The sequence below is a fragment of the Triticum urartu genome, chromosome 6A, assembly GCF_056163025.1.
Source record: "Triticum urartu cultivar PI428250 chromosome 6A, HENAU_Tu73, whole genome shotgun sequence".
In the NCBI taxonomy this organism is placed as follows: domain Eukaryota; kingdom Viridiplantae; phylum Streptophyta; class Magnoliopsida; order Poales; family Poaceae; genus Triticum; species Triticum urartu.
The window spans coordinates 395621350-395647920 of NC_141878.1; the positions used below are offsets into that span (position 1 = coordinate 395621350).

Below are 26571 nucleotides of genomic sequence, written 5' to 3' on the forward strand. Positions count from 1 at the left end.
GGGACGCCCGGGTGTAGATGCTCTTATATAGCACTCAAAAGAAAAAAACTTGTGTGAACCAACCTGTAGTTAGATGATTAGAGAGACAGTGATATCGACAGCCCACCAGGTTTCAAGTCATGGTAGATGACATGCCGGATCAGTCTTTCGAAGGTGCTCATATGCGTTCATATGGGTGAGTGTATGCGCGTAAGTACGAGCGCTTAAGGCTGTGCTGATGTTAAAAAAAAAGGAGAAACTTATGGATCTCTTGTTTTGGGACTTCCAATCGTGGCACGGCGCAATTCTACGGCCCACTCGTCAGTGGCAGCAGTTTCCCGGAATCGAGACATTACTGCGCAAAGCACTCCCGCTTTCCCCACCCACACCCCCGGCCCGGGCCCCCATCTTCGCCCCTTTGTTCCTCCCTCTTTTGCATCTCTCGCCGGGGCAGGGCACGGAGGGTGGAAGAAACAGGGCGGCAGCCGTGCTGGGCAGGAGGAGGAAGGAAGCAACCCCACCCACCACCCGCTTCTTCTTCCTCCCCTCTCCACGCCTCCCAGGGCCCGAGCTGCTGCCATGGCGGATAGCAACCCGGACAGCATCAAGAGATACACGCCTCCCGTGCACAGGTCAACCCCTCCCGCATTCGCCTTTCTTTCCAGGACGCTCGTGCAGCTTCTTGCCATTTTCGATTCGGGCCGCGCTTACCGAGAATCGCATTCCGAGTGTGGGATTGGACCCCGGCCTGGTCGAATCCTTTGCGAGAAGGGGTGGCTTCTTGGTGATCTGGGGCACCTGTGGCGCGGAGGCTGGGAGCTGCCTGCCTTGGATTCGGTCATTTCCTGGGATTTTGGTACTACTATTACGCTTCGGGGCATTCATGTGGTGGTTTGGTTGGGATTAGCTGGAAGGTTGACGGTGTGACCTTCTCATTGCCCTTCTTAGATTTGGCTGCTACGTCGTTTTCTATAGCTGCTTAATGCGTGTGATTTGAGGTAGAGCCTGAGAACATGTAATAGCCTATGATGTCACCGAATCGGCGAATCTAGCCTTGCTTTTTTTTCTTTTCGCTATTTCTGCTAGCTAATAGAGGGCATAATGAAAGCGGTTCTTGACACATATATCTTCATCACTAGCAAGCTACCATTGTTGGTCCTGGGGTGGTCTTTTGGCACGCTGATCTAGTTTATCAGTGAGTATATGGAAAAAGGACACTCTTGAAAGCTAACTTTTTGCCTAAAGGGTGTTTGTTTAGCTTTGGTCAAGCATCATGGCTTCATTCCGAGATGAAGGGTGACTCTAGTGTGGATTATTCAACTTAACGCAACCTTGCTCAGCCACTCTTACCCATGCAGTCGTCCAGCTTGGATAAAGCCGATGATCAGTTTGAAGTAGTGTATATAATTGGCTTAAAGGTCTCTTGTCTATATTATCTGGCTCTGCATGTTTTAGATTTCTGTTATTCAAATGCTGTAATTGTTCTGTAGTCACTTACGACTCACATTAACAAATTTAGTTCAGCATGAACAGAAAGTAGATTTGTTGGAGCAATCTTGTGTGTTCAGTTGACAATATCGTTGATTTGGTCAGTTGTTCTTAGTTATGTTTCTAGTATTTCTGACCTAATACTTAGATATCTGCAGTTCTCAGTATGTGTATGATGTTTAAAAACCTAGTTAGTACTTGAAAGATGTTTTTGCGCTGACTGCATTGTTAGCTTTTTATGTTGCTACGTATTTGTGCATATGACCTGCTTGCTGATGTCTGTCTTTACTCTCATTATGCTTCAGGAATCGTGCAAACAATCGCCGCAAGGCTGGAGGTACATCTCATTTGGATGCGATTAGTTAGACTTCATAGATACTTGCTATGTTATGTTTTCCTTTTATTGTGTGTTTGGTCACTACGCTCAGTATGATGCGCATGGTCCCACCAATAGTCAATAACTCAATATGATCTGACGTAGTTGCTTGGTGTTATATGGTATCACTCATTGTGTCCCAAATTTTTTCTAGGAGTGCTTTTAGATGTCTTGTCTACATACTCCAATTAATGTGGTTCTTTGAGACAATGAGTGATACCATTAGTAACAATAAGATCTTTAGTACACCAACATCTCTGTATGAACACTCTATGCACCATTGCATGGGTTTAAAATATCGCACATCTAATGTAGGTCACCTGCAAATTGTAACCATATGCTGCTAATCTCTATAATTAGCCATTTCAGAAGTAAAAAATGACTTTGCTGTTCTTTTTACTTACATGGTCATCTCTTATAGCTTCTCAGAATCTCCTTTCGTAGATATGTTTGCACTTCCGTTTTATCCATCTGTAATAAACTTTTGATGGCTAGTATTTTCCTTGTACGTATTTTCCTATGCTCAATCTGTATGTTTAAGTTTAGCTAACATTTGGGAGACTTTTGCTATTTCATCAAGCAGATAGGGCTGAGAAAGCCAACTATTCATACAACATTGATGGAGAGAAGAGCCATGTTCCTTCACTAAAGAACCTTCCTCCAATTATCCATCATGATGCTTTTGTCAGCAATGCTCAAAATGATTACAGTCATGCAAGATTAGTACCATTGGAAGGATGTTCTGCCAGTGAGGCTTCACAGCTTCTCAGTGAACGTATGTTTATCAGAAAGACTGCATGCCCATACTGCCCTTTCAGTGGCTTGTAGAATATCTGTCTAGAAGTTATTTTCTTTTGAATACTGAAAGTTGCTACATATTATTGCCGTGTCACATAAAATCTACAATAACATGATAAGAAAGTGTGTGTGGTCTATTTCTGTTTTGAGCTTATGCATGCTAACAATTCAATATCCACTTACTCAAATTACAATGTGTAAGCATGGAACACCTTTTGCACTTTATTTCCAATTATATACTTGTTAGTCTTGGTTGTAAGAACATCCAATGATCCAGCTTGGATACCTATTGCTGATAATGTGATCTCTTCTTTTCCTTTATTAATCATATGCTCAACTGTTCGTTTTATGACAATTGCACTTACAAATCACCAGAGCTTAGGCAAGTTTAATTACTTACGGTCTGGTCTTCTCAGACACGCACTGTTATTTCATCCTACAAGCTGCAGCTGTTGTACTAAATCTGCATTAACTTATTTTGCTACATTTCACCTTGTGATAATAACCCTCCATACTGTTTCTCTGTAGGTTGGGCTGCTGCAATGAACATGTATAATGACCCAAATGATTCCCCTGGTGAGCACACATATTGCAATTAGTTTCACGTTGCTCCATTGGAGGTGTTAAAGCAAGCATAGCTCCTTAATATTCAAGAACCACCACACACAATTTGAAATTCGAATTAGCTTTCATCTATTGGCAGTTTAATTGGTTCTTGTGTGTTGGTTCATGCTATACCAACTTGATGGTTACATTCTTACGATGTTACCACATACTCCCTCCGTCCCAAAATAAGTGATTCAACTTTATACTAGCTTTAGTACAAAGTCGAGTCACTTATTTTGGGACGGAGGGAGTACAAAAAGTCAAATTAGCTCCCTCTACTATCAGGTAAGTCTATATTGGACTGCAGTGCAAGCTATTTAATCCCCTTAACAAGGACTGGTACTCTGGTACACATCACCCATTGATTTTCATTTTAAAAGCAGTTTTGATATGTCGATTGCTTCTGTTGTATCCCAGTCAGCATCATGCTAGTACATTAAAGTGTGAGGTGTCTTGTTGACATGGTTCATTGGCTTACTGACTTGGCGAATCAAACCCTGTTGGATTTCACATAAGCAAGCATGGCTAGGGTGAAAATTGTGCTAGTTTCGACGAGTGTTGAATAAGCGGTTTTACAGTAGCTGGTCCAGTTTAAACTTTCCTGAAAGTGAAAATTAATGATGCAAATTGGACTATAGCACATCATATCTAGTCTGCATAACCATAATGTAACGGTATCCTAGCAGCAAGTCTGAAGAATCATATCAGCTAGTCATGTGTATATTTTGCTAGCCTGATCTTTTGACATTCGCTGTCCTGTTCTAACCCTCCTGGTGGTGCTATGGTAAAAAATGTTAACATGAAATGTTCAATTTCCCTAAGATTCTTGCGTCTAGCAACTTCAGGCAACACATATGGGGGAGATTTACTGCATTGATAAGAGTGAATTTTGGATGGAGTTCTAAGCACAAGTAATTGGTGTATGACCCAAATTTTAGAAATAAGGATCAAAGATGCTCTAACGGCCTTTTAATGTGTAATTTTGTTAGCCTTTAATCATTGACAAGAAAGAATGCACGTGAATCTGAAGTGTTGGTAGCAGTAGTGGCACAGTCAAGGGGAAAGACAAAAATGTTCTTAGGATCATGTGGACCTATCAGTGTCACTAGGATAGTGCATGCTGCTGTGCACTTCAAACGTTTTTATGAATAATAGATGTCTCATAAAGATCATATTCAGCTATACTACCTTAACCTCATGTCAATGCTGCCAATCTCAAACAACAAAGCAGAGTGCCCTCCTATAATAATGCTAAGTTGCTAACTATGTTATCTCAATGGTTGAGCAGATAAACCAGTGATGTACGCTGGATCTGGCGGATCGTCATGGGGTCAAGGTCACATGAAGCTTCCTCATCAGGTATGAACTAAACCAACAAATTATTGTTGTTATTTTGGTTTTCCTCTTACGCCTTTTTTTCTTTCTATACGCTGATTGCTCTCCTGTAATGACTGGAAGTATAGATGAACTTCCTCGAAGATCTGCGTCGTGCGGTAGATGCTCAAACGGGCCTGGCAGCGGCGCTCAGCAGCTGGAACTAATTAAAGTCAAGCTGCATCGGTGGAGCGTCACAGATTTATCAGAAGCAAGCTATTTTGCCAGCTCAATTTGTGTTCAGTTTCGTTTGAAAACTATATGTATGATGAGAAGTCCAAATTTTAGTCTAACCTGCGGCTGCTTGGTTTCTCTAAAATGGGAGCAGCAGTCAATCTCTTGTAGCCTTACAGATGGAAGGGCATTGCTGTGTCGTGAACCTGAGTCACCGGGTAGGTACTCGATTACTCTGCCTTCACAATGTCCTGGTAAAAGTTGTATTTGGTTGAAAGAAAAGATTGTCTGGATATACTCTGTCATGGCCTTGAATTTTGTGCAGTTCTTTGAGATTTGTTGAGTGCTTGTTTAGAGGCTTCATTTTTAGCAGCATGGGTACAACCATCGTCCTGAACAAAAGTACCAGGCGACGCTGCCCTTGCTCAAACATATATACTCCCTCCGTCCCGTAGTGTCAAAAAACATGTTACATTACATTGTGGGACGGAGGGAGTAGCTCTCTAAGCTGTTTCAGTAGTAAGTGGGTTTTAGCAAGGTGTCATGTTAATGACAATGTGATCCTTCAATTCATGGTGCAAATTGATTTTTTCATGGGCAAAGGCTCCAAAATTTCATATCGATGGGTGCAGTCTTTCAGATAGGCAGGTGGCCTTTGAGGGAGGAGATAAGTTTTGCTTTCTAAGCGCCTTGTTTGGATGCTGCTCTCACCCTCCCTTGCTTGGCTTTTTACAGTTCTTTTCCTGTATAGCTACATAGATAGATAGATTTTCTTTTCCTTACCTGTACATTTATATATTTTATAAAAAAATAAAAATTCGGTGGGAACAAATTCCTACAGTTGGGGGTCAAAAAAACACGATGGCACAATTTTTCTTCATCCAGACAATCTACTGCAATGTTGTAGGGAAGGGGACTTGGTGCACCGGGTGCCAGGCTGCCAGCCAACCCTATATACGCAAAATAATTTAGTAATTGCAAAAAAAGGTCTTTGAAACATTTTTGGAATCAAATATGATAAGTATTGTACTCGTATACACAGCGGAGCACCAATGGAAGATGAGAATTCGTCGTCGCGTACTGGCGGTGGAGAAAGGAAAGGAGTTGGGCAGCCGCGGCAGGTCGAGGCGAGGAGAAGAGTAGCACGGGAGCCTCCCCGTCGCGGGGTAGCCGATCAGGAAGAAGAGGTAATCGTCGCCGTGTTTTTTGTTTTTGAGTCTAAGCCGTCGCCGCGGCTGGAGCAGATGCTATGGTCGGGCCAATATTAGGCCATCTTGGGCTTATTGGAATAGGCATGACAGAGAGTATAACAGGGCTCGGGGCTCCTGTTATAAGCAGGTTAAGGCCAGGAAACCAAAGAAATCAAAGCCCAATTACATTCATTGGATGGGCCGAAACGCCCCGGCTTCGTGAAAATACGGTACCAATTGGCGACGACCACACCCCTCGTCATAAAAAAGGGACAAATGACCACGACCATGACCAATTGACCATCTTTGCGGATGAAAGCCAACCAACAGAATGCGGTGGCTCTGAAATCAGCACTAGATTTATATTGTGCGGCGTCGGGACAGCTGATTAGCGTGGAAAAATTCAGTATTTTCGCCCTAATACAGAGGTAGAGATCAGAGAACAATTGTTACAACTTTGAATATAATGACAGAGGCTCTGAATGATAAATATTTGGGTCTGCCAGCAAATGTGGGGTTAATAAAACAGACTGTTTTATGTTCCTTATTGAATGTATCATTAAGAAAATCAATGGTTGGAAGGAAAAACTTCTATCTGCCGGGGGGAAGGAGATCCTGCTTAAGGCTGTGATCCAAGCCATACCTACCTATGCAATGTCGATCTTTAAAATTCCTAAAAAAATCTGTAAAGGAATCAATGACGCGCTAGCGCATTTCTAGTGGGGTGATGAGGAGAACCAGAGGAGGATGCACTGAATGGCCTGGTGGAAAATGTGTGTACCAAAGAACCATGGAGGAATGAGATTCCGTGATATTCACTGTTTCAATCTGGCTTTACTCGCTAAGCAGGCATGGCGTCTACTTGATAACACTGACTCACTGTGTGCCACTATTCTAAGAGCAAAGTATTACCCTGATGGTGATTTGCTGAATTTCAAGCCAAAGCATGAAGCTTCTTTCACCTGGCAAAGCATTATGGCGGGCATTAGCACTCTGAAACGTGGCTATATTTGGCGAGTGGGAAATGGAAAAAAATATCAATATCTGGGAAGATACCTGGATCCCAAATTGTGTCATCAGGAAAGTTGTGACCCCTAAGGGGGGACAATTGTTATCAAAAGTGGTTGACTTGATTGACACTGTCTCCAGTAAATGGGATGAGGACCTGATTAGACAAACTATGTGGCCCATTGATGTACAACGTATTCTTTCAATCCCACTTCCGCAACATGATATGGCAGATTTCATTGCCTGGAGTAATACAAAAAGTGGGTTGTTTTCGGTACGATCTGCTTATTATGCGGAGTGGAATTATCAGTATGGAAGCAAACTAACATATTCTATTGGGATGGGATGAACTACCCCTAACCCTATATGGTGTCAGATATGGAAGTTAGCTTGCCCGACAAAAGACAAAAAAATTATATGGCGTACTTTACATGGTACCCTCCCATGTCGAGTAACACTTGCCAATAGACACATGAAGGTCTCGCTCATATGCCCTACTTGCTCTCAGGGTCTAGAAGACACGAAACACATGTTGTTCCTATGTAGTAAAGCAAGGGAGGTTTGGAAGAAGCTTGGGATGGACGAGATTATTAACAAAGCCTGCGAGGTTGATCGTGCTGGAGAGGCGATATTGGAATATCTTTTACTTCTCCTAGATCAAGATTTGAGAATCACGGGTTTCCAAAATGTACGAGAAATGATAGTTATATCAGCTTGGTATTTATGGTAGGAAAGACGGAAATTGGTGCATTTTTTTCAAAAAAGGGCGCTTTATTACTTAAAAGATTTTAAGCATTACACCCGGCCTCTGCATAACTAAGATGCACACAGCCAAATAAGATCCTCTCACACAAAATAAAAATAAAATGGCGAATTACAACGAAACATGTAGAGTCCGTATAACGCCTAATGTGGAGGGGGGGTCAATCCTTAGATCATGCTGCCACCCATGTTGGGTAAAAGTATCCCTCGCCGTAGCCTCCAATCGTGTACACACCTCCGTAAACAAGCCTCGATTCTCCACGCGTTATAGATAGGACCATAAACTAAGAGTCCCGATACATCTGTAGATAACCTGCAACAGAGAAGTACTTTTATCGTTAAAAACCTTATCATTTCTACATAGCCAAAGCGACCAAATAACGCAAGCGCTCCCATCCTGAGAAGAGTTCTAAACCTGTGATCAATCCCATGTAACCAGTTGCCAAGTACATTAGCAACACTACAGGGAGGATACAAGCTAGAAGCTATTTGGATGACTGACCATATAGAACGAGCCAATTTGTATTGAAAGAATAAATGTTTTATTGTCTCCTCATGGTGACAAAATACATAGTGCATAAGGAATTAACTTAGAATGCAACTCATTTATCAATGGGGATCACGGCCCTTGCAGCAAATTTTGTGAATGCTTCATCTCCAAGAGCGTCCATAAGAGAGGGTGGTTGGTACTGCCCTCCTAGGGCCTTCGTAAAACTAAATGTTGACGCGTCTTTTGATCATGACATGCTAACGTGGACAATGGGGGTAGTCTTGAGAGATGACAAAAATAGGTCTATTGCGGGAGGAAATAAAAAAATCAAATATTGTACGGATGTTCTGATGACAGAAGCTTTAGCCCTGAAATTTGGCTTAACTTTGGCACAAAGGGCGGGATATAACCGCCTAATCATCAACTCAGACAATATGGAGGTGATTGAGACCATGCAAGATGGAGGACAACCAACGGGTGCGGCGGCGACAATCTTTGACGACTGTTTTCACTATGCATGTGACTTTGTCGTAACTAGATTTGAACATTGTAATAGAGAGGCAAACAAAGTAGCTCATGAACTCGCTAGATTAGCTAGATTTTATGTGACTTCGAATTGGTTTAAGGAGCCTATCAATGAAATTGTAACGATCCTTACAAATGATGTACCGATTATTTCAAATGAATAAAGTATTGTTTTAAATTAAAAAAAAGACCAATTGACCATTTCGACCTCACAGATTAATTCGGTCGGGCAAAGTTGGAACAAGAGTTGAAATACGGTAACTGAACACAACACATCACGGTCTCCCTTGAAAAGTTCTACTAGCCGAGCTGTCATGATCTCCTCGGACAAAATCACCGGTGAGGCAGTGCATGACGATTTCCCGCAAAAGAAAGAGGCAGTGCATGACCATAATGGTGGTGTGTGGGCCAATGGAGTGAAGGAAATGTTGTGGTGAACTTTTCTTTTACAAAAAACCCTCCCCGTATAGTAATCTATATATCTATATATACCAATATAAAAAAACCCAAAAGCCATATGCAATTAATCTCGACCGTCAAATCATGTCAATCCAACGACCTAGATTGTTTCAATGAGGAGCGCTCAATATGTTTAACGCACAATTAATATCATATCAAATATCAATGGCTCTGCTACTTATATAATTAATGTGTATTAGTTTCTCCGTCCAGAAATACTTGTCATCAGGTGAATAAAAGGGGATGTATCTAGATGTATTTTACTTCTAAATACATCCTTTTTTTCCATTTTGATGACAAGTATTTTTGGACAGAGAGAGTAATTGATATCCTACCTGATATTAACATACAATTAATTTTCTCTCTAATATTAACATGCATTTCACATACGCAATTACTAATTAATTAAAAGGTTTCTACAAATACACCATACAGGGCGAAACACTATTAAGAAAAACATCATCCAACCTATTACAAAACGAAAATTTCCCAATCTCATGCGTCACCATATTGGCTTGATGATTGAAAAACTTACTGATGCTCAGGCTGTCTTCTTCAGACAAGAGGGACATGTCAAATCTTCATTTGCAAGAAAAAAGCACAAAAACCAGATACCAACCAGCCTTCTAGAAGTTTGGTGCCCACGAGCCTCCTAGAAGACCGGTGTCCACTTGTGCAATTTGGCTAAGTCAAAACTCATGGAGCCCAAAAGTTATTGGTCATTACCGAAGATCACCGTCCACCGGTTTGACGTCGTGATGGCGTTGACAACTGGTCTGACAAGGATCATGTGAATCTCGGCTTTGAAGACGGGTCAACAATTCGATGGTGGCAGTGGTTTCTGAAGCATGTGCATGTGATGCAGTCTGCTGAACTGGATGTGTGCTCCGAGTACGCCATGCGGGCGACTCGGTGATGACCCTAGATATAGCTAGTAGGGCGTTGCAATGGCATCCCCATTGTCGAGTTTGTAGGTGTGACATTGTGACTTCGGATTGTTTGATATATGTTTTTATCAGACCTTTGTTGAATAATTTAATAAAGAAGATTGTGTGCATCTTTTCATTTTTTTTAGAAAAGGAGGATGATCTCCGGCCTCTGCATCTGGGAGATGCATACGGCCACTTTATTGATTATTCTCAAGGACCTTACAAAGTATTACAAACAATATACCTGAATCCATCATCTTGGCAACATATGCCATTACTTTTATCCATATGATGAAGGGGTGCTAGCTGGGCCACTAACCAAACCACTCACCTAAGCCTAACATATAAAGCCGGAAGCCCCAGCCGAGCCACATACCGGGTCTGGGGCATAATCCGGTCAGACGCACTCGTGTGTCGTCGCCGCCATCTTCCACAGGTCCGTCTTCAGATCATATTGAAGCTTCTACCTTGTCTGGCCACTCTGCCATCGACGCCCCCATGACGCCAGACAGCTTCCTCCTCCTGCACGAGTCCATCTCCGCGCATCAGACGCCGAGTCTCCACAGCACCATGCCGTCGAGATCTGCCACCATCAATGTGTAAGATGAAGCACCGCTCCACCAAAGTCGCCGTCCTCTAGTCTCTCGAGTCCGTGTGCACCTCCAAGAATGACGCCCCCAGGGGGGAAACGACACCAGAGAGCCGCCGTCATCCGATCTACTGATCTAGGGTTTCCTCCGGAGGTAGCAGAGAGTGGCCTTGAACATCTCCACGGCGACGCCTTCAGGAAGGGAACGACGCAGACAACGTCGCCATCGCCGGCCTTGGCAATAGCCAATAGTAGGTTTTCACCCAGATCTGATCGAAGATCTCCATCTCTCGTGCACGGGTCGCCGCCGTCCTTGCCGAGATCTGGATGATCCCGCTTGCCAGATCTCAGCACGGAGAAGCCCCCCACCGAGACCCACCGACCGAGTAGGGAAGGCCGAGGCCGCGCCCACAGGTCAGATCCGCGATGGATCCAAGCCCGCGCCGCTGCCCCGAAGTCAGCCCCGCGCGCAGTCGTCACCGCCTGCCGAGGCTCGCCGCCGCGTGCTCCGCGCCCCGCCACCGCTCGCCGAGGCCTGCCGCCGCAGGACACCGCCGCCTGCTGCCTAGATCCGCCGCCCGCGGAAGAAGGGGAGTTGGGAGAGGGAGTCCCCCCGCTGCCGCCGTCTGCCACGCGGGTTTCATCCGGCGGCGTCACCCGGCGGCGGCGCGAGGAGGGAAGAAGGAGAGGGCGGCGGCGGTGCGCAAGGGTTGGAGGCCCCCGAGTCGCCCAGGGCGGGGGCGACGCGAGGGAGTGCTTGTTTCTTCTCTTTGGAAAAAATAAAATCCATCGGAATTTGGTCAATCTCATGAAATTTTTCTCGAAAGCCAATGTCCTAATAAGTACTCGGAATTTTCGAGTAGAGAAATTCACGATGCGCAAAAGCTAATAGTGTTCTTGGTTCGAGTTTTGGCCAAGTCCAAAATGCCTTGGGAGTCTATAAGCTAATGGTTTTGCATAAAGACTGATTTCATCATCAAAGTATAGAATCCGGTGTCCGTTTTGCATAAAGACTGATTCCACAAACAAATATGATGTCCGTTTTGGAGATCACGTTGGAGATGCCCTAACGCTGTGTGGAAGCTCAGTGTTCCTCCACAATCAAATTCGGGTGCCACAAGTTCATGGTTATGGTGGTTTCGTTCCACAATTGATTTATTTAGCTTCTCTGAACATAAATTGTGAAATCATGCACGTCGGCCCCTCAGATTGGGTACATTTAGCACACTGTTATTTTACAAACTAAGGATCCAGGCGGGCATCCTGTGAACCCACATGCATGTACTAAAGTGAAAGTCAATCCTAGGTCGACTTTTACTATGCTTGCATACGGGTTCACGCGGACTCGTGCCGTGCTTGCACGGTTGCACCCCTCTGAGTAAATCAGATTGATAGAGATAGACAACTGCAACAACAAAACAGTAGTAGTATTCCCGCCTTCCCGGCCAAAACAAAAACAGAAACAGCAGTAGCATAACAACAACATGTATAAGAAAAACTCAACACGCCGTCCCCTTTGGACTGTCATAGTTCTTCCAGAAAACCAAGAACACCAATGATCCGCCAACCAGGGTCGCGGTTAGCCGTCTGATTGACAGTAGCGGCCGTACGCAGTACTAGGCATAATGGAGACAAGACGAAACAAATCTTCAAGGGTGGTAGAGCGCACAAGAAGACGCGACAGTGGTGCACAGGGGCCCTGGGCACACAGCGTACGTACATGATTCATGGGAGAATTAGCTAAGGTGACGATTTATGAAGGCGCTTCAATCGGGAGTTAATAGTGGTATTGCTTCTAGTAGTGGCCGTTGGCGGCGCCTGAGTTGGTGGCGCTGCCGCTCTTGCCGTCGACGACGACCTCGGTCATGGGCACCTGGTCGGCCTTGCGCTTGCGGGCCTCCAGGATCTGCTGCGTCGACTTGTAGTAGATGGCGTACAGGATGATCTGCCCCACAGCGAACATCACGCCCAGCCCGTTGGGGATCTGCATCCAACAGCAAAGAATACCAATTTAACCCACAGCCGAGAGTAACGGAGAACACAAGTTTGTAACCAGAAAAACAAATCATAATCCAAGAAAGAAATGTGTTATAGTCTGAGCCAAGGGTCAGCCGTCAGCACAGTAGGTGATGCGTTGCATGCCGTGGCCGCGGACAAAGGGCAACTAGAATAGCACATGACGTAACCTTGTGTTGTGGTGTACCACCGACCGACCGTGCATCAGCGGTCAGGAGCGGACGGATAGATCCCAAAGGCCACACGCATTGATTGGGAGGTGAACGCAGTGCGATGCCAATGCGGACGTGGGCGGTGGCAGTATCTACCTCGCCGTCTTCCTCTCGTGCCATACACACCGCACAAGCTACACCTCACAGGTCGGGATCAGCGGCTGAGCCCCCCCGATTTGACGCCTCCAGTTGACAACACGACCTCCCTTTGAACGAAAACCTGTTTTTTTTCTCTTGGAATTTCAACGAAAAAAACATGTTTTTGCCATCCCGACACACAGCTGACGCCAACAGTAATTATTCATCGGAGTGGGACAGGCGGACAGGTGTGTGCTGTTAGTGTGACAATTCCAAGTCCGAACAGGTAACCGACAACGGAGACGATCCGGTCCGCAAGGCCAGTCGTGACGACACTGGCTTGACCTTTTGGTCTCACGACGATGTCCGCCGAGCCATGCCACCGTGCAAAAGTAGGACCCGAGGCTTGAAAGCAACGCCGCCGCCTGGTCCGATATTCCGGCCCATCGGACGCGCCCGTGGCCAGCCTAAAAACTGCATGCTGCTAGATGGCCCATGGAGGCTTGGTCCTACTAATAACGACGCTAGCTAGCCAGCAACCCAATCTTATCTTTGCCCAAATGAAAGATGAAAACGGCCCTCCCAGCACAAAAACGTGCATGTACACCGTAGCTAGTCCCATGAACGTGCATGCAGATCGCAGGGAAGCAAAGAAAGGGCCCCGGTTACTTGTGTCCGCGGGGGGTGCACGCAACTTGTTGTGAGAAGGCAAGCTCAACATCGTCCTAGTTGCAAGGCTGCATTCATTTGGGTTGGGTGGTTCGCCTGAACCAATCCAAATATGGTTTGGTACCTAACCAGATCAGATGCACCTCCTAAATTTATACACCCGGCCCTGCCATCATCCACTTGCCTTGGCAGAACTTAGCAAGTCACCCATGTTTACTTCCGGCGCTGCTTACTTTAATTAGACGGGCATTGCCCAGGTTCTGTGCTGGCTACTCAGGGTAGCAAGCGCGCTCAAGTGGAAGCCATCCTCATCTCACACCAGCAATCAGTATACTGCTAGCTAATGGTTACTAGTATTACTGTGTGTGAAAGTTTAGAAGGCTTACGGTGATGTAGAGGTCGAACTTGATGAGGGCGTAGGCAGTCCAGCAGATGCCATTGACGAGCGAGGCCACGGACAGGAACAGGGGCATGTACTCCACGCTCTTGGTCTGGATCACCATTTTCTGAAACACGGACACGGAAAGAATCAACATGATGATGATGATGAACAATACAAAAGAAAATTCATTCATTTTACAGACAATTGTTTGTTTGTGCTGCACAATTCATCCAAAGAACAGGTAGTAAAACGGAAACAACTTCCCTCTACACGTATTAACCAGGTTATGAAGCACAAAAACTACCAAGGAAGCGACGGCATGGGAGATGACACAACTTTTGTTTTGTTTGAGATGGGAGGGCTAAAAGTAAGTGCATAAAAGAACAGGAAAAAAAAAAGAAGCTATGATCAATTTTAACGAAAAGTGCAAGCGGGCACAAGTTGTTGACTACAGTCGGATCAAAAAGTGAAGGATGAACAAAAAGAACATGAGTTTTTTCCTTTCTGACAGCAAAAGAACATGAGTTTTTCCTCTCTCTTTTGACAGCAAAGGAACAGGAGTTGATTTGACGCCATAATTGGAAACACTGCATGTACGTAATACATTATATTTTTTCTTGAGAAAAGAATATTTGCGCTGTTCAAAGTAGATAGCGAGGTAACCGAAAAGAATACAGCTACTGCTAGATAGAGAGAAAACGACAGGATTACGCATGCGTGTACTCGCGTATTCTATTCTCCACCCAGAACGTACCCAGAGGCCAGAGCAGACGTTGGTCAATCAAATTAGTATAGATTAATCCAGCGTTCTTTTCCTATGGTTATTCTCATTCGAAGAGCGGTTAATTAATCATTTCCTCACCTACCGGTACTAGTGTAACACTGAAATCAATCATTAAAATACCACCACCAAATCTCACTCCAATACTGTACTAGTTTGTAGGTGAGACCGTGGGAGTGATGGCGACGCGTACCATGACGGAGAGCGGCGCGGCGTACATGCCGGTGCCGAAGAGGACGCAGAGGATGCCGACGACCATGGACCTGCGGTCGTGGGTGTGGGCGAGGGAGAGGACGAGCGCGGCGACCCCGGCGACGAAGGCGACCTCGGCGACCAGCAGGAGGAGGACTCGGCGGCGGGCGGCGCCGACGGAGAAGGTGAGGAAGAGCGCGATGTAGGTGAGCTCGATGAGCATGCCGGTGCCGTTGATGGTGATGACGAGCATGCTGTGCGGGTGCACCAGCGGGAGCCCGTAGAGCACCCACATCATGCAGTTCAGCAGCGTCGCCAGGTACGGCACCGCCGAGTACTGCTCCACCGTCTTCTTTTTCCAGATACTGATGAACGTCGGCCTGCAAGGAATTCGCAGTTGGCAAGTATTTTCACTGGTCAGGCATTTTTTGGAAGAGATATCCAAACTATTTCGATCAGAAAAAGGAATAGTACAAAATTATCGCGGTGCCGATCTACGCATTCTCACGAATTTGTGTCATGTAATTCTCGCTCTTTGCTCAGCACAATTAATTCCGGAATCCATTTGTATCCGGCGAATTAAATGAAGATAGACTTATGGTTTTAGTCGGTGCTTACACTGGGGATAGGAAGAGCACCAAGGCGGTTCCATTGCCTGCAAGGGAGACACCAAACAATCCCAAAAAAAGCAACATCAGAAGTAGATCTCGGACGCTGAACAAACAAACACAAAGGAGGAACCGCCGAACAAATGACGAATCGGGCCGCTCTAGGGAAGCCGGCGCGTGATGCTCGCTTGCAATAGAAGGGAGCAAAAGTTCGTGAAGAGGACACGCGCAAAGCGGCGAGAAACAAAAAGAGCATCAGGAGGCAACAGCAGCACCCCCACCGTACGACCCGTGTGGCGCCGCTGCCACATGGTTTTCGCTGCAGTGCAGGCGCACATGCGTATGCGGTACAGAGGCGGGGGGCGTGGGGCGACGGGGAGGCACGCACCTATGACGCCGATGACGGTGCGGATAGCGTCCGGCGACACCATGGTGGCTTGGCTTCCGGCGAGAGGTAACCGCACCGAGGGGGAACTGATCTAGAGGAGCGTCTCGGGTGCAGACGAGAGGGGGAGAGGGGAACGGATTTCTGGACTTGGAGGGGAGGAGGGGAAGGGGGCAGGGAAGGATGCAAGTACAGCGGACCCTCTCCCTCTGTCTCTGTGCGTCGCGTTTGATGAGTGAATGATCTCAGGAAAACACCGAACGGGGTCCTTAAATAGAGCGGGGCTGCTGACCCGTGGGCCCCGCACCGTCGTCCCCGTCTCTATCTCTATCCGGCTCTCTCTCTCTCTCATGGACGCCGCATCGGCCTTTTGCATACGCCTCTTTCTCTGTGTGTGTGTGTTCCTCTCTCTATAACTAACTACCCCCGATGTGCTGTGGCCCAGCAGCCAGCCGGGTGGGTTGGTCATACTTTTCTTTTTTATTTTAGGATTTTATTTATTTAGATGAAATGGTGGGTTGCTTCGACTTTGGTAGATATTCGCATTCTTGGCCCGGGAGCAACCCGCTGGGCGTAAATACCAGTGTTTTGGTTTCCTGCAACCATTTTTGCTTCCTTTTGCCTTTACTTTCCGTCCGATTGAGCCCGACTGACTCAGATAATGCAGACTCTATTCTGCATTTTTATTTGGCTAACTCTACAGCATCACGAGATTGTTTCGTCTATGGTGCTTGGTTGACAGCACTGGGCATTATGGTTGTGAAGATGCAATTACACGATGTTAGGTTGCTCCAGGGTGAATGTTTTGGTCATCCCTTCTCGCGGGCAGTGATCTTACCGTATTACATAGATAGGCAGTACCAAACTAATATCATTTCAATCCTAGCTACTAACAAATGACGGTTCATCAGTTCGTCTTAACTACTAACAAATGGCAATGGCAGTACCAAATTAACAATCATATAGCTCAATGTGGGAAAGTTCATCAATGTCGAGCAAGGGAGGAGTTCATCTTCCTCGTCTTCTTCCATTTCAGATATTTGAGATACCTCTGTTAGCCCACATTGCTTTAGTCACTTTAACCTATTGCTCTTACAAGTTTCACTTTCATGTTCGCTAGTCGTCACATCTTTCTTCTTCGGCACATGCTCATCAAGACTCCATCCTAAGATTCACAGGAAAACTCAGTTGCATGTGTGAAAAACATAAAAACAAAACAAATCCCTACTCTCACCTCTAGTACTAACTAATGTATTGATGATCATCATCTTTTTCCGATGAATGGCATAGTGGAAGTAACAAGGATGCCCGTAATAATGAGACCACACTGTTAGAGAAACGATGTTGTTGAATAGAACCAACTTATGAAATACTGCGCGATCACATCGTCTAATTAGTTGTCGGTATTTTGAACAGAGTGTTAACGTTTACTCACATCATTAGACAAGATGGTTGTTTTGGGGTTGCCAAACGTCACACCTTAATTAGATGGTCATCGTTACTACTAAAGGGGAGTTGGTCTTTGTACGTTCACCTTCACCCTTGCCTCTCTCCTATTTGTTTTCCCTTCTGTATGCCACCCCTCCCACATGTTTTGCATTAACTCAATCAAATCAAATTACATCTTACCAAAACCTCAACAAAATCAAAACTTTAATTGCGGTCCTTTACCATACCCAAATCAAATCAAATCTTATCAAAATCTCAACTAAATCAAATTTTTTCTTTTTTCCCAACTCATAGCGAAATCAAATCAAATCTTACAAAATCTCAACTAAATGAAAACCTTCCTCGCCTTCCGCTATCCATACTCAAATCAAATCAAATCTTACCAAAATCTATAATATGGTGGGTATATGGTATGTGTCGGGCACAATGGTGTTGGACCATTAGAATATGTATGCCCCTGTTGCAACACACGATCAATTAGCTAGTCTCTACTATTAAAGTGGAGCTGGTAGGTTTGCCTCACTCCCTTCGCCGGTTTTTTCTCCTTACGCCCCTCGGATTTTCTGTTGATTTTTTGATAATTTCAACCAATGTCGCACAAAGAAAATAACATAAATAAAGTAACTTGGAATAATCTATATGGAACCAGTAATTTCCTAAAATTACGTCCTGCATTAACTCAATCAAATTAAATCAAATCTTATGAAAATCTCAATTAAATCAAAAAAAAATCTTGCTTTCTCCTACCCATACCCAAACAAAATCAAATCTTACCAAGATCTCAGCTAAATCAAAACATTCCTTACTATTCCCTTACCATACTCAAATCAAATTAATTCCTACCAAAACATAAATAAGATGGGTGTAAGATATATGTCAGACAAGGTTGATATTGAATCACTAGAATATGTATGTCCCATTGCAACACATGGACAATTAGCTAGTAAAAGTAACTTACAGGTATACCAAAAAAGCATGTCATGGTGCTCGATAGTTCAAGACTGGTTTTGCTCCTCCGGCGATGGAGAGATACACGTTGGCGCCACTCGGTATTACGGTATCCATTATCGCCTGACCAGACACAGTGATAATCTCTACTCCTAATGTCTCAGTTGGTTGAATAGTACCATGGTTTATTTTCGTCCGGTTTATCTTTGTCTCACATCCCACCACCATATCTCCTCACGTTGATTTTTTTACCCTCACAATAAAAACTTCCCTAACTTTTTCAAAGTTTCCTAACTAGACACGTTATAAACGGGCAGGAACCGATAGCACGTTACCAATAAAAACTTTCCTAACATTTTCACCTTTCCTAACTAGCCACTTTACAAACCGACAGGAACGAATAGCACGTTACTAAACAATAAAATCCAGTTTTCGGGTAATTAATTCCAAATCTCAACTTCCCTAACGAAACGATCCGTACTTTCCTAACAATTAAATAGAGTATGTGGTGACAATTTGTCTCGTTTGTTCCTATCAATCCCAAAAAATCGCCGTTCAACCTACCGTGTTTCTATACGGAAGATATCCTAGACAGATAGGACTTGATCGTGGTCTCTGATTTGATTGCACATGACGCGGCGCACTTTGTAAAAGGAGCGTCGCACGCATTCCCTGCCAGACTTCACGGCGCCTCCCATCCTCCATGTCTACTGCCAGACCACACAATATCTTTTCCCATTCTCTAGCGGTTCCGCATCCCTGCAACACCAACAGGCTCGCATCCTCCCGGCCGCTGATCTTTCGTCATAGTTTTCGACCCTTCCCTGCACCCCGCCAGCGCGACACCCGCTGCCCCACTCACACATGTCGGTGTTGGTCAGCGTCTATCTAGCTTATCCCGGGACGGAGCTCACCCCATCGTTGTCGGTGCCATGGCCATCTTGCACATGGAGCCACCTCCGCCGCCATCCGCCAGCGTCGACGACGAGCGCGACCCCGAGTATTGAGAGGCTATGCGAGGGCGATGAGGCCGAAGAGTCCAAGTTTGTCCCTCGGCCGCCACCCTTCCTGTCGCACGCGACCACTGCACCATCTCGCTCGCACGAGCATGACACCCCCGCTACCATCCCTCGAACGACGCCCTATCCTCGCCTCCGGCTACCTCCTGAATCCCCCCACCATGCTGCCTCACCTCGCTGACTCACTTACACCTAGCAACCGCCGACGCCGGATCCCGTCTCCATGGTCAGCGTCGCCGATCGCCTCCGGCTGCCCGGCCACTTCCATCTTATCAAAGAAGCCGCCAGTCCTCCATCTTCTCAAAGAAGCTGACGGCACTGGGCTCTTGCTACCGAGTACGCACCTCCCCATGTCTGGCCGGTGGCAGCATGTCGCATTGGTTGCCATACCACCGAGTAGCCAACAGTAACTACCTGGAGTGCCTTTCTCTGCCCGAAGATCTCATTTCCGATCTGGATTACAGCAACTATGGGGCACAATAATCGCTGCTTTTGTCTGCATAACCTTGCCATTAATCCAAGTAAGCACTCCTTTTTTGCTTGATGTATGTACCCTTTGATAGTTGCTTGATTCCTTTTGTTGTTGTTGGCACTGGTTATCATGGGAGAGTTGGAGAGAGCACATGGATAAGCAGAACGCCCGCTTCCTGAACCAAAATTTCGATTTTGCATGAAGGGTTGTTCTATGTTCTCAGACTTTCTTTTGATTTTAGGTCTGTATGTATGGATGGTAGTGTTTGCTCGATGCTGATTGGTATAAGGACTGAAGGATGTATGTAGCTTTTTTATCTATTGGACAATTGGATGTTTCACACTAACGTAATTGAGTGAGGCTTGGTATTTAGGACCAAGTTATTAACGAAGGTTGACTTAGCTAGGTCCTGTAGATGCAAAATACAGTATGCGAGACGATTGGATTATCATTTGCGACAATGTTATTGTCATTAATGTTCTAGCAGCATTACTTATAGTCCCCAAGGCATTATTTAAGTTCATAATTTTTACATAAATCATAAATCTGAAATGTTCAAGCAAAATCATATGACTTGTTTAGCTCAGAAATTGAGAGATGTAGGAAACTAAATTCTTCCATGTCTGAGACATTTCTTTTGAGTTCAGTTTTCTCCAACATCTTATTCTTAGGGATGTCTAAACTGATAGAGAACAATTAATGACGGGAATTGTCTCAAGAACCTTAGGAGCTGAATGTGAGTGAGCTTTGCATGGAATCAAATTTTCAGTTATAATGGCACAAGATTTAGTTTCCTCCAGTATCTCACTCACGGGCATATCTCATGTACCGGAGCCATCCACACCGACTGTATAGAACCAGGCCTCCATTGCTCCGGCGCTTCACCAGGCAGGCGGCCACGAGGGTTATGTTCTACTCTCCATCCTTCCTTTCTTCCGCATTCGTTCCGCTCACTGCATTTTTTTGCTTGCAGTGCGAGGAAATTGGACTAAAGATGATGGATACTAATGAGGAAATGGGATAGTGGGAGGATTGCCGAAGCTGGCCAAGCAAAAGTAAGTGCTTCTCCTTTGTGTTTAAGAAATAAAAAATCGGTGTTTAAATGTTTGACCCAAGGCAGGTGCAAAGAATGCTAGCTTCTTCTGCTTGCGAGAATGATATGTGAGAATATATTAGTTTATTTCTTGAGAGGAGGAGAATATATAAAATTCATGCATAAAACATTGTTAAACATGTATAAAATAATGCTCCTGATGTACGAAAAATGTATAAAGTGTATGTAAAAAGTAGACATAAAAACATATTTAAAGAAATGTTAATCATGTATTTGAAAAATGTTAATTATGTGCATAAAAATGTTCATGGTGTGCTACCTGATGTGCTACCACCATAGCCTTATCCAGATGCTGCAAGGGCAGCAGTTGGACACCGTCATGAAGTAGGTAGCACAAACCCCCCTCGGCTCCCTTCATTGTTACTCATTGTTTTGATATGAGTGGAAACATTCTGGCTGGAGATCATTGTGATGTTTGATGCAGAATGATATTTGAGTTGATGTTGCTTTATGTAGTTATGATTATATGGTTGTCATTTCCTGCATGTCACGATCTAGAAGGAGAAGAAGATGGATGCAATCATTTACATGTTGTTGTGTATATTAACTTAAAGGATCCACGTATCATGGATGGAAATTGGATGCATGAACCTAATAAGTAGTCCTAATAAGGGATTTCTCAATGTGCTAACCATCTTCATTCTGATAAGGTTCCATGTGAATCTGAGTCCCCTGATGAAGCCGCATTTGTTATTCAATTAGGGCAAGAGTTCAACAAGAGGGCGCATACAAGCACGCCAAATTTCACATTCAACAATATACTTGGCTTCAAACACAAGTTCCATATACATATCACGCTGCCAAAATTTACAATCTTTAAATCATTATAAATTCAATAGTACTTTCAATTCACGTCGCTCTTTGTCTGTCAAGAAATGGTTAATTAGTTGATTATTATGATCAACAACAACCATGATCATACCACTTCCTTTTTACAGGGGCCCTGCATCGAGGTTGATGGAGACGATTGAGCTGCTCGCCGATTATTGGTAACAATGTAGAGCAGATCTATCAAATTGCCATGGTTGGAGCATAAGTTGCAGCTCATTGTGCACTTAAGATCACAGGGTCAAAAATTCCACGTGAACTCTTTAGTTCATATCGTCTTTACTACCAGCTTGGTTAAATTTTCTTTGGGATACCAGCTTGGTTAATTGTTGCCCTATCTTTCATATAATTGAGCTGATAGGTGGAACCGACAATACTATAGATGTTTATTTTGTTATATGGATCCAATCTTTGAGCTCGTTTATGATCAGCTGCGCTCAGTGCCATTTTCTTGTTCTTTTGCGATAGTTCATATTTTCTGCAGATTTATATTACAAATGAAATGTGTTTTCATTTTACTTCTTTGAGAGAGACCTGTGTTGAAGATGATCTACTCAATTTACTGGAAACAGAAGTATGGTGAGAAGCAGTTAATCTTACGTACGAACAGTAACTTGGTGGAACTTGGTGCACTCAGCTGTAGGTGCACCCAATATACAGAAAAAGGACTTGAAAAAATGTCGAAAATGTTGGGGAACGTAGTAATTTCAAAATTTTGCTACGCACACAGATGATCATGGTGATGCATAGCAACGAGAGGGGAGAGTGTTGTCTATGTACCCTCGTAGACCATAAGCGGAAGCGTTTATCAACGCGGTTGATGTAGTCGTACACCTTCACGATCTGTCCCAATCAAGTACCGAACGTACGGCACCTCCGCGTTCAGCACACGTTTAGCTCGATGACGTCCTCGCCTTCTCGATCCAGCAAGAGGGGCGAAGTAGTAGATGAGTTCCGGCAGCACGACGGCATGGTGACGGTGTTGGTGAAGAACAATCTCCGCAGGGCTTCGCCTAAACACTATGAAAACTATGACAGAGCATAAACTAGAGGGGACGGGGTAGCCGGCACATGACTTGGTGCTTCTTGATATGTCTTGGGTTCTAGCCCTACCCCTCTATTTATATGTTGAGCCCTGGGGTCGAAACTTGGAGTAAAAGCCTCCACAAAGTCGGTTTCACTTGAAAGGCAAGAGTCCTTCTCGGACTCTAAGGCCAGACGCCAGGGTTCCCGGCGTCTGGACACAGACGCCAGGGACCCTGGCGTCTGGCCCCTGGACTCTGCAAAACTTCCTTTTGCCTTTCCAAAAACCTTGTGGGCTTTCCTCTTTGGCCCAAATAAAGTGTTCTCGTACCCAAACATTTCGGGAAACTTCCGGAACCCCTTCCGGTGAATTCTGGAACCCTTCCGGTGACCAAACACTATTATCCCATATATCAAACTTTATCTCCGGACCATTTCGGAGTTCCTCGTCATGTCCGTGATCTCATCCCGGACTCCGAACAACATTCGGTCACCAACATACATAACTCATATAGTACTATATCGTCAACGAATGTTAAGCGTGCGGACCCTACGGGTTCGAGAACTATATAGACATGACCGAGACACGTCTCCGGTCAATAACCAATAGCAGAACCTGGATGCTCATATTGGCTCCTGCATATTCTATGAAGATCTTTATCGGTCGGACCACATAACAACATACGTTGTTCCCTTTGTCATCGGTATGCTACTTGCCCGAGATTCGATCGTCGGTATCTCAATACCTAGTTCAATATCGTTACTGGCAAGTCTCTTTACTCGTTCCGTAACACATCATCCCGCAACCAACTCATTAGTTGCAATGCTTGCAAGGCTTAAGTGATGTGTATTACCGAGTGAGCCCAGAGATACCTCTCCGACAATCGAAGTGACAAATCCTAATCTCGAAATACGCCAACCCAACAAGTACCTTCGAAGACACCTGTAGAGCACCTTTATAATCACCCAGTTACGTTGTGACGTTTGGTAGCACACAAAGTGTTCCTCCGGTAAACGGGAGTTGCATAATCTCATAGTCATAGGAACATGTATAAGTCATGAAGAAAGCAATAGCAACAAACTAAACGATCAAGTGCTAAGCTAACGAAATGGGTCAAGTCAATCACATCATTCTCCTAATGATGTGACCCCATTAATCAAATGATAACTCTTTGTCTATGGTCAGGAAACATAACCATCTTTGATCAACGAGCTAGTCAAGTAGAGGCATACTAGTGACATTCTGTTTGTCTATGTATTCACACATGTATCATGTTTCCGGTTAATACAATTCTAGCATGAATAATAAACATTTATCATGATATAAGGAAATAGATAATAACTTTATTATTGCCTCTAGGGCATATTTCCTTCAGTCTCCCACTTGCACTAGAGTCAATAATCTAGATTACACAGTAATTATTCGAACACCCATGGAGCCTTGGTGCTGATCATCGTTTGCTCGTGGAAGAGGCCTAGTCAACGGATCTGCAACATTCAGATCCGTATGTATCTTGCAAATCTCTATGTCTCCCACCTAGACTTGGTCCCGGATGGAGTTGAAGCGTCTCTTGATGTGCTTGGTTCTCTTGTGAAATCTGGATTCCTTTGCCAAAGCAATTGCACCAGTATTGTCACAAAAGATTTTCATTGGACCTGATGCACTAGGTATGACACCTAGATCGGATATGAACTCCTTCATCCAGACTCCTTCATTTGCTGCTTCTGAAGCAGCTATGTACCCCGCTTCACATGTAGATCCCGCTACGACGCTTTGTTTAGAACTGCACCAACTGACAGCTCCATAGTTTAATAAAAATACGTATCCGGTTTGCGATTTAGAATCGTCCGGATCAGTGTCAAAGCTTGCATCGACGTAACCATTTACGACGAGCTCTTTGTCACATCCATAAACGAGAAACATATCCTTCGTCCTTTTCAGGTATTTCAGAATGTTCTTAACCGCTGTCTAGTGATCCACTCCTGGATTACTTTGGTACCTCCCTGCTAAATTAATAGCAAGGCACACATCAGGTCTGGTACACAACATTGCATACATGATAGAGCCTATGGCTGAAGCATAGGGAACATCTTTCATTTTCTCTCTATCTTCTGGAGTGGTCGGGCATTGAGTATTACTCAAATTCACACCTTGTAACACATGCAAGAACCCTTTCTTTGCTTGATCCATTTTGAACTTCTTCAAAACTTTGTCAAGGTATGTGCTTTGTGAAAGTCCAATTAAGCATCTCGATCTATCTCTATAGATCTTGATGCCCAATATATAAGCAGCTTCATCGAGGTCTTTCATTGAAAAACTTTTATTCAAATATCCTTTTATGCTATCCAGAAATTCTATATCATTTCCAATCAATAATATGTCATCCACATATAAAATTAGAAATGCTACAGAGCTCCCACTCACTTTCTTGTAAATACAGGCTTCTCCAAAAGTCTGTATAAAACCATATGCTTTGATCACACTATCAAAATGTTTATTCCAACTCCGAGAGGCTTGCACCAGTCCATAAATGGATCACTGGAGCTTGCACACTTTGTTAGCTCCCTTTGGATCGACAAAACCTTCCGGTTGCATCATATACAACTCTTCTTCCAGAAATCCATTCAGGAATGCAGTTTTGACATCCATTTGCCAAATTTCATAATCATAAAATGCGGCGATTGCTAACATGATTCGGACAGACTTTAGCATCACTACGGGTGAGAAGGTCTCATCGTAGTCAATCCCTTGAACTTGTCGAAAACCTTTTGCAACAAGTAGAGCTTTATAGATAGTAACATTACCATCAGTGAGGGAGTCCTGGATTAGGGGGTCTCCGGACAGCCGGGCTATATCCTTTGGCCAGACTGTTGGACTATGAAGATACGAGATTGAAGACTTCATCTCGTGTCCGGATGGGACTCTACTTGGCGTGGAAGGCAAGCTAGGCAATATGGATATGTATATCTCCTCCTTTGTAACCGATCTTGTGTAACCCTAGCCCCCTCCGGTGCCTATATAAACCGGAGGGTTTTAGTCCGTAGGACAACATACAATCATACCATAGGCTAGCTTTTAGGGTTTAGCCTCTGTGATCTCGTGGTAGATCGACTCTTGTAATACTCATATCATCAAGAACAATCAAGCATGATGTAGGGTATTACCTCCATCAAGAGGGCCCGAACCTGGGTAAACATCGTGTCCCCTGCCTCCTGTTACCATCCGCCTTAGACGCATAGTTCAGGACCCCCTACCCGAGATTCGCCGGTTTTGACACCGACATTGGTGCTTTCATTGAGAGTTCCTCTGTGTCGTCATCATAAGGCTTGATGGCTCATTCGATCATCGCTAGCGATGCGGTCCAGGGTGAGGCTTTCCTCCTCGGACAGATCTTCATATTCGGCGGCTTCGCATTGTGGGCCAATTTGCTTGGCCATCTTGAGCAGATCGAAAGCTACGCCCCTGGCCATCAGGTCAGATTTGAAAACTTGAACTACACGGCCGACGTCCGCGGAGACTTGATCTTCGACGGATTCAGGCCCATGTCGGACGCACCGTACAGTCGTGACGAGCATGACGTAACTCTGCTGTCGGACAATGTTCGGGAGATCGCATCCGCAACTACCCCGTCCATCAATCCGGAGCAA

The 26571-nt window shown here is 44.7% G+C and overlaps 2 protein-coding genes across 3 annotated transcripts; one reads left to right on the top strand and one right to left on the bottom strand.

The window, feature by feature from the left end:
- Window positions 1-350: 350 nt before the first annotated feature.
- Window positions 351-5090, top strand: LOC125513280 (uncharacterized). 2 transcript variants are annotated; one of them, XM_048678351.2, is made up of 6 exons: window positions 351-611; window positions 1773-1804; window positions 2424-2618; window positions 3170-3217; window positions 4536-4606; window positions 4711-5090. In XM_048678351.2, the coding sequence occupies exons 1-6, from the start codon at window positions 559-561 to the stop codon at window positions 4786-4788; spliced, it is 477 nt and encodes a 158-aa protein (XP_048534308.1). In that variant the 5' UTR covers window positions 351-558; the 3' UTR covers window positions 4789-5090. The 2 variants fall into 2 exon arrangements, with proteins under 2 accessions (XP_048534308.1, XP_048534309.1); XM_048678352.2 differs by having other exon boundaries at window positions 354-611; window positions 2427-2618.
- A 7063-nt stretch (window positions 5091-12153) lies between these two features.
- Window positions 12154-16326, bottom strand: LOC125513281 (bidirectional sugar transporter SWEET4). The gene is made up of 5 exons (XM_048678354.2): window positions 16074-16326; window positions 15696-15732; window positions 15079-15457; window positions 14109-14228; window positions 12154-12731 (listed from the first exon to the last, which is right to left on the bottom strand). Exons 1-5 carry the CDS (start codon window positions 16114-16116, stop codon window positions 12543-12545), a joined length of 768 nt encoding a protein of 255 aa, XP_048534311.1. The 5' UTR covers window positions 16117-16326; the 3' UTR covers window positions 12154-12542.
- Window positions 16327-26571: the final 10245 nt, after the last annotated feature.

Coding starts and splice junctions, on each gene's coding strand:
- LOC125513280 (XM_048678351.2), top strand. CDS start 559: ATGGCGGATAGCAACCCGGACAGCATCAAGAGATACACGCCTCCCGTG. Junction 1,805..2,423: donor CAATCGCCGCAAGGCTGGAG/GTACATCTCATT, acceptor TATTTCATCAAG/CAGATAGGGCTGAGAAAGCC. Junction 3,218..4,535: donor TGACCCAAATGATTCCCCTG/GTGAGCACACAT, acceptor ATGGTTGAGCAG/ATAAACCAGTGATGTACGCT.
- LOC125513281 (XM_048678354.2), bottom strand. CDS start 16,116: ATGGTGTCGCCGGACGCTATCCGCACCGTCATCGGCGTCATAG. Junction 15,733..16,073: donor CACCGTCATCGGCGTCATAG/GTGCGTGCCTCC, acceptor TCTCCCTTGCAG/GCAATGGAACCGCCTTGGTG. Junction 14,229..15,078: donor CCGCGCCGCTCTCCGTCATG/GTACGCGTCGCC, acceptor TCCGTGTTTCAG/AAAATGGTGATCCAGACCAA.